At 45.5% G+C, this 12301-nt stretch overlaps 2 protein-coding genes across 7 annotated transcripts in view; one reads left to right on the top strand and one right to left on the bottom strand.

Moving 5' to 3' along the window:
• The window catches only part of FAM185A (family with sequence similarity 185 member A), a 71744-nt gene extending 65855 nt beyond the window's left edge, over positions 1-5889 (bottom strand). For all 5 annotated transcript variants that reach the window (XR_016441724.1, XR_016441725.1, XM_090041952.1 and 2 more), the window contains exons 1-2: positions 5573-5889; positions 3362-3471 (exon numbers count right to left, since the gene is read on the bottom strand). Coding sequence is in view for 3 of the 5 variants with exons in the window: in XM_090041952.1 (XP_089898078.1) it covers positions 3362-3471; positions 5573-5843 (381 nt within the window). In the remaining 2 variants the exon portion in view is untranslated. The remainder of the gene's footprint in view (positions 1-3361; positions 3472-5572) is intronic.
• Positions 5890-6038: 149 nt separating this feature from the next.
• The window catches only part of CCDC146 (coiled-coil domain containing 146), a 144450-nt gene continuing 138187 nt past the window's right edge, over positions 6039-12301 (top strand). For both annotated transcript variants that reach the window (XM_090041930.1, XM_090041929.1), the window contains exon 1: positions 6039-6093. The gene's annotated coding sequence lies outside the window, so the exon portion shown is untranslated. The remainder of the gene's footprint in view (positions 6094-12301) is intronic.

The following is a 12301-nucleotide window of genomic DNA, read 5'->3' as shown; positions in this document are numbered from 1 at the left end:
GCAGTTGTACAACCCTTCCCCAGCAACAAATCCTGCATAAGAAGCATTCAGGTAAACGGAGGTAGCACCAAGAGTGGTTCTCACCCACGGGTGCCACTCCATTAAAAAAAAATAAAGGGTGCTTTGACCCTGAAAAATTCGAGAAACACTGGTTTAGAGGCTGTTCCTATTCAAGCTGACAAGTATCCCTTTAAGTGCATGCCCACGAACCATAAGGTTAGAGTACCTTTCTCTTCTGTTGCATTTTATCTACCAAAAGTAATTGGACCTTTAAGTAAGTGCATCTGAGCACATATCTGGGCATGTTTTTTCTTGCTATATATTTTTCCTCTGAAATACAAACTGTACACTGGTGTAACTCCATTAACTTAACTATAGTTAATGCTGACTGATACCAGCTTTGGACTCACTTTGAATATTCTTAAAGCAGCATGATGTGGTGATGTCTGAAATTTTCAATATAAAAAGGATCATGTCGATGCAGCATGTGGTATTTAACAGTAAGTCAGATAACTCACCTGACAGTGAACATATAAATCTGTGCATCATAAAATGCAGGATTGTATGAAGGCTAGTGTCACAAACCCACCCCAAGTAGGAAAGATCTCGCAGTTCAGATCTCGTGAAGAGATATTTGTCCTGGGTTTAACTAACCTTGTGCTTCCTCTTTCAAAAGCTGTAAGCTGTATTTGTCAGCATCATTCGTATTGCTGTATGGAACATGACATTGTATGCATCTAGCAATTTTGTATACATCTAGCATGATTTAATCAACAGGTTATAACCAGATTCCCAGTTAATGGTTACCGATATATCAAAAGAACTATGGTATCAAACCTAATGAACAGGGGGAAGGCAAAACTATTAGCTAATTACAGGGACAAGAGCAATTGCTAGTCTCAGACACATGGCAGAAGGGGCGATTATTGGAAAGGGCACACAAAATACTGAGGGTATCAATCTGCCTGTAAAGAGAAATATTAACTTCACAGTAAGTATATTCCAGGGAAATGGGCCATTACCTGGAAGACACCCCAGGTAGGAAAGCAGTTTCTGAAGAATTTGGACAGTCACCAGAAAATGGATAGTACAGCAGAGACAAGGAAGCTGGTTTGAAGGTATTTAGGAGATGTCTGTAAGGCAAAGGTGTTTTGAGATGTTCTCATGCCTTGTGGGAAATGCTGGTTCCCAGCTAGTCACCTGGTCTCTGAAATTCTACCAGGACTTTGAAGAACTGTGCTATAGTCAGGAAAGAGGACAAGAAATTCTGTTTGTTTTTGGTTCTGTACTCTGCCTCCAAACTGGTTCACTTTTCCTTGTACATTTTTTTCTTCTAGGTACTACAGCATTTTGTTGCCTAACTGCCTGCCTGCAGTAAAGTGTGATTTCAGAGCAAGCAGTATTCCAGACATGCCTCTTCTACAGAGTGGGGGACTCATAAATTTTGAATGACCTTGGAGAAGACGCTTCGGAGCTGGCAAAGATTGCCCTGTTGTAGCTGTGGAGTAGGGCAAGTTCAACTGAGGTTTGTGGGGATGAGGAGTCACCCTGGGGGAAACATTAATCTATTCTTTAAGGCAAGCAGCAGTATACCAGGAAAAAACTTGGGGCTACAGGGAGACCCCACAGCAGGGTCTGTGACAACCAGAATACTGAAAATTCTTCCAGAGTCCTTATTGATATCATCAATGTATCAAATTAAATTTCAAAGTCCAACGAGAAATATGATCCCAGAAAGAAAAAAAAAATCCAAAAGAAAACTTTGTTATTACATTAAATTAGAGCATAGGCTGATCCTGGGAGGTACTGAACTCCTTTGGATGACTGCTGTCAGCAGTCCTTCCGTATGAGGATGACAGTCTTCCAGTAGGTAGGAAAGTCAGAGATCCAGAGATGGCTGAAGAGACCAAACTGAGATCTGCATGTTCAACTGCAGAAATAGCATACAGTTCCAGAAGGAATTAATGAATCCTGGTGATGTCAGGAGACATCTTTCCCTCTCTCTCTCTTACCTATTCCCTCCGCAGGAAGGCAAGTTTGCTCAAAATGGTTGATACCTTGATGTACTTCACAGCACCACTGGGGATGATTCAGCACTCAGGTCTCTCAGTATTGCTTTCAATATCACATTTCTTCAGATTGGCCTTCAGGGTGTCCTAAAATCTCTTATTTTGCCCAGCTCTAAAACAATGATCACTGACTAGTTGGAAGTATAGGATCTGTTTCAGCATCCAGTTATCAGGCATTCTGATGACATGCCCCGTCCAATACAGCTGGTGCTGTATAAACACGCCTTCAGTGTCAGTGGTGCTTGCTTGAGCCAGAACACAGGCAATCATTCTTGTCCTTCCAATTGATATGGATGATTTTCTAAAGACATTGCTGTGGTACATTCCAAGGCTTTCAAGTATTTCTGATATATTGTCCAGGTTTCACATGCATACAACAGGGTGGGGATGACAACTTGGTAGACAAAAAAATTGATTTACATCCTGATATCATAATCAAAGACACAGTTCTGGAGATGTCCAAAGGCAACACTGGCAGATTTTATTCAGTGTGGAATATCATCATCTATGTTTACTTTTTGGGAAAAGTGACGCACCAGGTATGGGAAATACTCAACCTTCTTCAAGGACTCATTCTTCAAGGACTACCTTCTAATTGTAGTATGTGGGAGAGCAGCTACATGGTTTGGGGTAGACTGATAAAGTCTTTTAGTTTTTGTGAAGTTGACAGCGAGTCCAAGCATTTCATATGCTTCACAGAAGCAGTCAAAAGTGACCTGGAGCTCTTCAACTGAGTGGGCACACATGAAACAACCATCAGCATACTGAAAATCAGTAACTGAGATGCTGACTTGAGATGGAGGTCTACCAGCAATGAGATGCAGAATAGCTACGATATGGATGAGAAAAAAAACGATGTAATCACACATCTTGCTCGATTCCAGTTCTAATGGTGAAAGGGTCAGTTTCCAAAACGTCGCTTAGGACAGCTACTGTAACATTGTCTTGGAAAAGTCTTATGATGGTAACAAGTTTTGGAGGATATTTTGCAGCATTGCCTCATGATGATGAACTTATATTTTACACTTGCTGAAAAATCAACAGACTGAGTTTTTCTATTACTTCTAAGATGGATTTCACAGCTTCCTAGCTTCAACAGAGGTCAGTATTTCTCTGGATCAAGTGATTTATTAACTTGACTATTACAATCTATGTACTAAAAATAATAAAATTAACTATCACACATCACATTCTGCTTCTATGAGCATATTCTGACCTTTACAGAACCCTGTGTTGCACAATAAACAGTTGCTTTAAAAATAGTGAAGGTGGGGAAAACAGACTTCTTTTACCTTTATGGAATGTAAGATGCTAGTTCCCTTCTCAGTTTCTATTCTGCAGTTCTCACACTCCATATTCTGAACCTTTACACAGCCAGTCCCCCATGTCTTGATATCCAAATCTAGAATTTAAAAAAAAATTAAAAATGAGCCTTTGTGATCAAATACTACAGTGAGGAAGATTATTTTGCCTTGAAGCCTAGGAAACAAACTTTACAAAATAAATGAGAAAAAAAAGTCACTGCACTAGAGAATACTTTATTATGTCATGCTCAGTCACAGCTTTGTCTAGTTCTATTCCTTATCTGACCAGTGACTCTCTTTGACAAAGTGATGATCTTGCAAGCCACAACAGCATCCAGCAGCATGCTACTGAAGGTCTTTTACTACAGTTTCAGAGGTGTACTTGGACATTCAGGCTGAGGTATGAAAGGTAACTGGGCATGATGCTAATTCCATCACTCTAGAAATGGAAGTGCCCTAACTATGTTAGCCTAATGGTCTATTCGGCTCAGTCACACCTTTGTCTTGAAATAGCATCCAAGTTCTGAGAGAAGACCACACAATCAGGGCAGGTTACCTTACCTGGTTACTAATCAGCAAAACCAATGGCCTTGGTACCTATTATAGCAGACAGTAATGGCATGAAGTAACACAGAAGCAACTTCTTCAAAACAGAATACGATCTGTATTATAGGCAATGCATAGAGATATGAATTTAAAATGACAAAGAGGCCTATACACACACCATCTGACCTATGATTGGCATTCCCCTCACTCTTAAGGAAACCCGATAGCTTGTATGCATCTCCATTCTTTTCAGATACAAACTTACACCATTTTTGCGACAGACTCCTCATTTGTATTACTGTTTATCATTATTGTTCACAGGCTCCCAAAAAGAGAATGCTCATAGGTGCAAAGTCCTTTGGAAGTGCTGGGTACCAGTTAATAACTGGGTAAGTGTAACTTGAGGAAATAATCAGAGACAGTTTAGATTCTGGGCTTCCATCTCAAGCAAACTAAAGGTGCAGGCCTGTCTTTAAGGTTTCAGCAGTGACAGCCTATCCCAAAGAATGGGGCAAATGGCAGTAGGCATGAGAGGCTGATCATAGCAGCGCTCCTTTAGAACGTGGCAGCTGCTAAAAGATAAAGCTAGAAAAGTGGATTATGTTCTTTACAGCATGAGAGAGAGAGCGTGCGAGGAAGGAGATAAGGAAAATGAATTATGAGCAACTTAAATCTACCAGCTGACTTTGTTACATGGGGGTGCATCTACACATGCACTTTACTGAAGATGACTAATTAGCTCTGCAGTAAAGTATCACCATCTACATGTGTGCCAGCATTAGGGTGCAGTAAATAAACTAACTCCACTGTAAATAGTACTGTTGGGGATGCTACTATGTTACATCAGAGTACTTATTTTTTGAAAGCCAACTAACCTGGAACAAGCAGTATTGTGCAACAAAAAGGATCTCTTCTTAAACTTCGTGCAATTTAGGCCATATCTTGATTCTTAAGTTTGATATAGTTACTCTTGGTATCATGAAGCAAATGAATCTCTTCATTTTTTCTGTATTTAATACAGCTAAGTTTGTGATGCTTTCACATAGCACATCAGGCACGTATAGTTCCTCAGAGGCCCTGGTTTCACTTACCTGAACAAATCTGTCACTCCACACGCCTTTTTTGCAGGAGCTTTCCAAAAGGGGTGCAGGTATCTGAGGCTGTAGCCTGGTCAGCTGCTACGACCAGGCTACAACAAAACCTACCTGACCTCAGAGCATGCAGAAACCACTCTGCAACCTGGGAACGGGTCCAGCGCATCCCCTAGCAAACCCGCTCTTCCTGGTTTTGTAAGGACTACTGGTGGGTCCTCAGTGGAACGAACCACAAGCGCAGTCTGCATCCCCAGCCCCCAGGGAAGACAAGGAGGACAGCAACCTAGTAGCGAAGTGCAGATTGGCGCCCTCTCCTTACGGCAGCGGCTCCCAACGTCCGACAGCTTGCGCACAGTGGTGCGACCTTAAGTACCACCAGCACGTTTTTGTCATGAAAAATTAAATAATTATAATAAATGTGTTCGCACGCGTACGACAGACTGGGAACCGCTGCCTTGAGGGAAGTGTGCTCCCTGACTGAGCCCTGCCACGGACCCCCTCTTCCCCACACACCTCGCGAGCACGGGGCTCGCGCTGCCCGCCCGGGTCCCGTACGCACCGAAGCAGGCGGGCGCTGTCACGTCCACGGCGCCACCGCCCCCGGCGGCGATGGCCACCTCCTGCTGCGCCTCGTCGTAGCGCACGCGGAGGCCGCCGCCCCGCGCCCTCACCAGCACGCGCTCCGCGCCCAGCGGCCGCAGCGGGTCGAGCGGCCGCACACGGACGGGGCCGGGCAGCCGCACCGCCAGGCGCCCGCGCGGGGCCACTGCCAAGGCCCACGTCCGCACCGCGGCCCCCAGACGCCCCCAGCCCGCGCGCACAACCCTCATGTCGCTCAGGCCCCGGCCGCCAGGCCGCCGCGGGGCCTTCTGGGAACGGTAGTTCTCCAACGGCCGCCTCTACGGCAGTGGTTGGGGGGAGGGGACGTTTCTCACGTTCGTTCCTATTGGGTGGATGAGGCAGGCTGGGTCCAATCAAAGGCGAGCAGGGCTAGCTCGGTCTCCATGGGAACCGGGGACGCTGCGCGGCTGGTAAACGTGCGGCTGCAGGCGCCGCGCCGCGGGGACCTGGCGGCGGCAGGTGAGGGCGGCCGGGCCGGGCGGGGCGAGGCGGGGCGAGCTGCGGTTGCCGAGGCAACGCCCCGCTGTGGGCCCTGTGGTCATGCATCCCGTCCCAGGCCCCGCGCACCGCCCAGCTGGGCGGCAGCCCCAACCCTGCCCAACTCCCTCTCTCCCTCCCTCCCTAAAGAGGTCCCCCTTCACCCCCCGCAACTTATCTGCTCTCCAGGCTGCCTGGTGACCACGTGCATATACATGCACATGGCACCCCTGATTACCCTGCTCCTGCTCCCCCCAAAATCCATATGTTTCTCTGTTTAAAAAGAGAAATCTGCTTTTTTCTCGGGTAAAAGGGGACACGTGCGTTTTTCTCTGTTTCTCCGGTGGGAAACAGGGAAACCCGGATCCCTGCTGGTAGGGCCGGAGGGATCATGCCCGTGACGTATGAACGAGATTGTGCGGTATCTGAAATCGGTTACATTCTGCAGAAATACGTCACAAAACGCTTCGCGTGTGGGGAGGGCTCTGCTTGTGACGGAGATGAAAACAGGCGCGTTTTCCCAATTGACTTCTGGAACAAGAAAGCTCTGCTGCGTGTCTGAATGCAAACGCTTCGGTATTCAATTTGATTACGAAAAAGTTGCAGGTCGGGAGGCGGAGGTAAGAGGTGCTGTAGCAGTGTACTAGATTTCCACTAGATGGCAATAAATACTTATTAAAACAAGTTGCTATCGGTCTTCTACAGTTTTAGTGGTGGATCCATTTTTTAAGGTGTCTTTTTTCCTCTTTCCACAAAATGCCTGTTAACCTATTTTCTTAACCTAGAATTAAAATACAAAACAAAAAATAAATACAGAAGGTAAGTCAGAGGTACATCTGTAGGGAGGAAACTATGTCCTCATTCTCCACACATATGAAACCCATTGACTTTTAAGATCTTATTCTGGCCCTTTTTCTTGTATGTGTAGTATTAATAGAGTCTCCATTCTGTGCTCTTGCCACATCTCATACTAATTAAATGTTGGGGGTTTTTAATCACGAGGTGTATACCAATAGCTACAGTATATTGCAAACAATATTAAAGTCAAAGTTCCAGGAGGAATTTTTTTGGGAATAAAACTAGCATTTCAGTTGATCTGGAATGTATTTTACTACTATGCTGTATGCCACATCCTACTTTAATTTCAACCTTAAATATTGTGGCTTTGACTTGCAATGGAAGAAAGGATGAAATCAAACTGAGAAGTAAGTTCTGTTCTGAGGTTGCAATATTATATGGCTGCAGTTTTGAGGTGACTACACCTTTGGGGAAGGGTCCTAACAGTATCGTCTGGGGGTCAAGTACTCCTCATGCCTTTTGTCAATACGTACATGTCTGAATGTTGTAGCAAGACAAGATACTTATTGTCATATACTGTATTGTGCAGAGACTCTCCCCTCCAAAAAAAAAAAGAGAAAGAAAAGAAAATTGTTGGTTCCAGAAATACTCTACTAGGGGTTCCAAAGAGTGATCCAGATGAATTTTAGCCCTTTTCCAGCAACTGAAAAACATATCTGTGCCTCTGTTTTGGATAAAGTTCCTAAATCAGGGATGGGCAAAGTCCAGCCCATGGGCCAGATGCATTTGGCCGTGGACTCCATTTCCCAGCTGCCCCTGCCTGCATGGCTTGGGCTGGTCTCCATGAGACCCCCAGCAGCACCTCCACGGAAAAGCTCGGGGTGAGGTTGCCATGGAGACCAGTTGCAGCTGTGCTGGCAGTGTGTGCAGCAGAACAGGGCATCGGGGGGACTTCTCCAGAGCTGGTGGGAACTTGCGATGGGGGCAGCTTGCTCAGGAGTCAGGGCAGAACTGCGATCTGTAGCCTGCACTCTGTGGGTAGGGGCACGCAAGCAGAGGATCATAGCTCTGCCCCTGCTCCAGATCAGGCTGTCATTTCTGCAAGGAGCCAAGGCAGAGCCACAGCCCCTGTTTGCTCACCCCTGCCCAGAGCATGCAGGCTACAGATTGCAGCTCTGCCCCATCTCCGGAGCAAACTGCCCCCATCGCAAGTTCCCAGCAGCTCTGGAGCAGCCCCCTGCCTTGCTCTGCCAGTGTGGCTGCCGCTGGTCTCCTTGGCAACCCCAACCTGAGCTTTCCATGCAGCTGTGTTTGGGGTCTCCATGGAAACCAGCTCAAGCCAGGCAGGGGCTACTGGGAAATGGAGTCCGGCTCCTAGCCAGATTGCCCATTTTGCCCACCCCTGTCCTAAATGGCTATACTTGGAAGTCTGAGCATGCCTAGAAGCAGTCAAGTTTGAGCCCCTGGGCACCTAACTCCTGTGAGCCAGATGGGTGATGGGTAAGTGTCTAAGATTCACCAAGTCGAGGTCCGTTTCAACCCTTAATTTCTATTTCTATGATTTCCAAGTCCTCAGAGGGACTTTATCCTTTAGGCAGCTCAGAGTATGCCTAAGCCCTGCCAGCAGCATTGAGTTCAGGGCAAAATCAAGCATCAACAGTCACTTTCACTTGGTCCAAATTCAAGCAAGATAGAAACCAGCTATAGAGTTGTTACTCATTTTCAAACAGTAACTTTGTAGTTGATTGTCTCTGTTCATAACTGAATAGTCATTTTTATTGTGATAACTACTTTGCATGTGTGGCTACTCTAAATTGCATGATTAACCAGTTAATTGCTTAATATATGTAATGTGTAGCAGGGGCCTAAGAATATACTGGGAGAGGTGGGTGCCCACTTCCTGAATAACAGACTGCTGACTAAACTAAGGTATTCACTCAGGAAGTTGGAGAATTTCATCTGCCCCCTCACAGGAAGGAGCCTGAACTAGCAGGTTGTAGCATCTTGAAAAAGCTACGTAGGCATTCCTGCCCTCCTTCCCCCACATCCACATTTATATAAAGTTAGTTTTGAGACAGCTGAAGATAGTTAGAGCCCCTCAGGATGGGGAGGGGCTCCAATACAACCCTCCACCATCCGGGGGGGCTGAAAACCCCGCAGAGTGAACTCTCTCCGCTCCCTTTCCCCCTCCCATTCTGAAAACTGTGACAGACTGGGAGCTCTACAGACACAAGTTACAAAAGACACTACATTTTAAAATGTCTTTATCTGATACCTCATGCAATGAGGGGTCAGATTTTCACTTGATCAGCCATTTTTTAAGATGCCTGTGGCCATGCACTTGTGTTTGGTCACTGCTATAAACTGCTTTGTGTGGCCAGAATGGGCAAAAATTGTCACTTCCATCTGCACCAGTTTAATTCGATCAGTGCAGGTTTGTGTGGTGACATAAAAACTTATCTGTCAAGGTGATTTATTCAAATGCTGATAATTTCTATCAAAAATTGATGTAGTGTGTTGTACACAGGTATAATATAAAGGTATTTGCTGTTCTTCCAGTTATAAATAGTTACTCAGGTCAGTAAATAGTTTCTTTTTTGCCTGAGGGGGTGCTCAGTGTTGTGAATAAATAACTTCATAATCTGGCTCTCAGTTGATGTCATAAGATAAGTCTCATGTATGATTGTAACACAAACTTAATTTATTGACCCTGAGATAGTGCAGAGTCACTTGGAAGAACTGGATGTGTTTAAGTCAGCAGGCCCGGATGAGCTCCATCCAAGGGTACTGAAGGCACTGACTGATGTCATTGCACAGCCACTGGCAAGAATAGTTGAGCACTTGTTGTGCACGGGCCAGGTCCCGGAGGACTGGAAAAGGGCCAGTGTGATCCCTATTTTCAAGAAGGGGAGGAAGAAGGATCCAAGCAACTACAGGCCAGTCAGTCTCACCTGCATCCTTGGTAAAGTCTTTGAAAAGATTATTGAGGCTCATATAGTGAGAGCCCAGCAGGAAAAACTATGCTGAGGAGAAACCAGCACGGGTTCGTAGCAGGTATATCATGCCTGACTAATCCAGTCTCTTTTTATGACCAGGTTACCAAACACCTGGACACAGGAGTAGAGGTAGATATCATTTACTTAGACTTCAGGAAGGCCTTTGATACAGTATCCCACCCCATACTGGTGAACAAATTAAGAGGCTGTGACTTGGATGATTACACAGTCCAGTGGGTGGCAAATTGGCTAGAGCGTCGTGCCCAGAGAGTGGTGGTGGACAGGTCGGTATCAACCTGGAAAGACATGGGCAGTGGGGTCCCGCAGGGCTTGGTCCTTGGACCGATACTCTTCAATGTCTTCATCAGTGACTTGGACGAGGGAGTGAAGCATACTCTGTCCAAGTTTGTGGATGATACAAAACTGTGGGGAGAAGTGGACACACCGGAGGGCAGGGAACAACTACAGGCAGACCTGGACAGGTTGGACAAATGGGCAGAAAACAATAGAATGTGATTTAACAAGGAGAAATGCAAAGTGCTGCACCTAGGGAGGAAAAATGTCCAGCACACCTACTGCCTAGGAAATGACCTGCTGGGTGGCACGGAAGTGGAAAGGGATCTTGGAGTCCTAGTGGACTCCAAGATGAACATGAGTCGTCAGTGTGACAAAGTCATCAGCAAAGCTAACTGCACTTTATCGTGCATCAGCAGATGCATGACAAACAGAACCAAGGAGGTGATACTTCCCCTCCATCGGGTGCTGGACAGACCTCAGTTGGAATACTGCGTCCAGTTTTGGGCACCACACTTTAAGAGGGATGTGGATAACTTGGAAGAGGTCCAGAGAAGGGCCACTCGTATGGTTAAGGGCTTGCAGGCCAAGCCCTACGAGGAAAAACTAGGGCGCCTGGACCTCTTCAGCCTCCACAAGAGAAGGTTGAGAGGTGACCTTGTGGCTGCCTACAAATTCATCATGGGGGCGCAGAAGGGAATTGGTGAGGCTCTACTCACCAAGGCACCCCTGGGGTTACAAAAAATAATGGCCATAAGCAAGCAGAGAGCAGATTTAGACTGGACATTAGGAGGAACTTCTTCACAGTTAGAGTGGCCAAGATCTGGAATGGGCTCCCAAGGGAGGTGGTGCTCTCCTCTACCCTGGAGGTCTTCAGGAGGAGGTTAGATAGGAATCTGGCTGGGGTCCTCTGAACCCAGCACACTTTCCTGCCTATGCAGGGGGTTGGACTTAATGATCTGTTGAAGTCCCTTCCAACCCTAACATCTATGAATCTATTCAAGATCGAACAGGTTGGAGTGTTGTTATAGCTGTGATGGTCCAGGAAATATATGATAAGCAAGGATTTTTGTTATTTTTTTGTTTGTTTACTGGACCAGCTTTATAGTTGGAGAGATGTTGGACTAGCTTTCAGGTTTCCTCAGGAATTTTCCTCAGAAAGGGCAGCTAGTGCCTAAAAACTTGTCTAACAATGATCCCAACTATATAGCTGGCTCAGTAGAAGATCTGTAACAAAAAATCCTTGCCTCTTACTAAATAGCACACTAGTTTAATATGTAACTGCCTTCAACATTTTTGCTTTCACTAATAGCCTTTTAAATGTTTAATGCAGTATTACTCTGGAAAAAAATCTGTACTCTTAACTCTGACAACTGCCAAGAAGAAAAATAGTGTAGTCTTTTCTAGATCTTTCACTATTCAAAAGTTTTTAAAAAATCATGTCCAAATTGATTTTTAACTTGGAGAGATTTTGAATGATAAAACCAAGTGATTAGCAGCTTATTAGCAGTTCGGATAAAATGGGCTTCTCAACCAGCATCTTTGTATCCACTAGCTCCTTTAAAGAGTTTCATGAGGTGCAAGGAGATTAACACAGGCTCAAACTAGTCCCTGCCTGGCCACTCCTCTATCCCCACTGCCTGGGACCCCTGCAAAGAGGCAAGCACTACAATAAATCAATTCATTTTTTAAATGTAGTGCTATTCAACTCACAAAAGTTGAGTTTGTGCCTTGAATTTATAAAGTTTGAGAGACAATGAGTTGTTTGTGTGGTTTTTTTTTAACTACTCCTGTTTAAGACAGGATTTAAAGCAGGACCAGGTTTAAAGCAGGGAGCAATATGGCTAGGATGGACTGGATTCTTTTCTTTTAAAGAGGGGCACAAGATAATCCCTTTGGTTAAGGCACAAGGTGGACTTGGATTTGGGAGATCTGGGTTCAGTTCTTGACTGCTGCAGACCTTCCTTGTTGGCCCTGGCTAATGCACTGAGACCATGTCTGTTCTCACTCTCTCACTAGCAGCCTCAAATGACTAGTACTTTTCCTGATCCCAGGCTGCTCCCAAGTCCTTTACATGGCCTAACTGCAGGTGTTAGGTGTGC

Source organism: Crocodylus siamensis, chromosome 4 (genome assembly GCF_052110815.1).
Source record: "Crocodylus siamensis isolate JL-2025a chromosome 4, ASM5211081v1, whole genome shotgun sequence".
Taxonomy (NCBI): Eukaryota; Metazoa; Chordata; order Crocodylia; family Crocodylidae; genus Crocodylus; species Crocodylus siamensis.
This window is presented reverse-complemented; position numbering and strand designations above follow the sequence as displayed.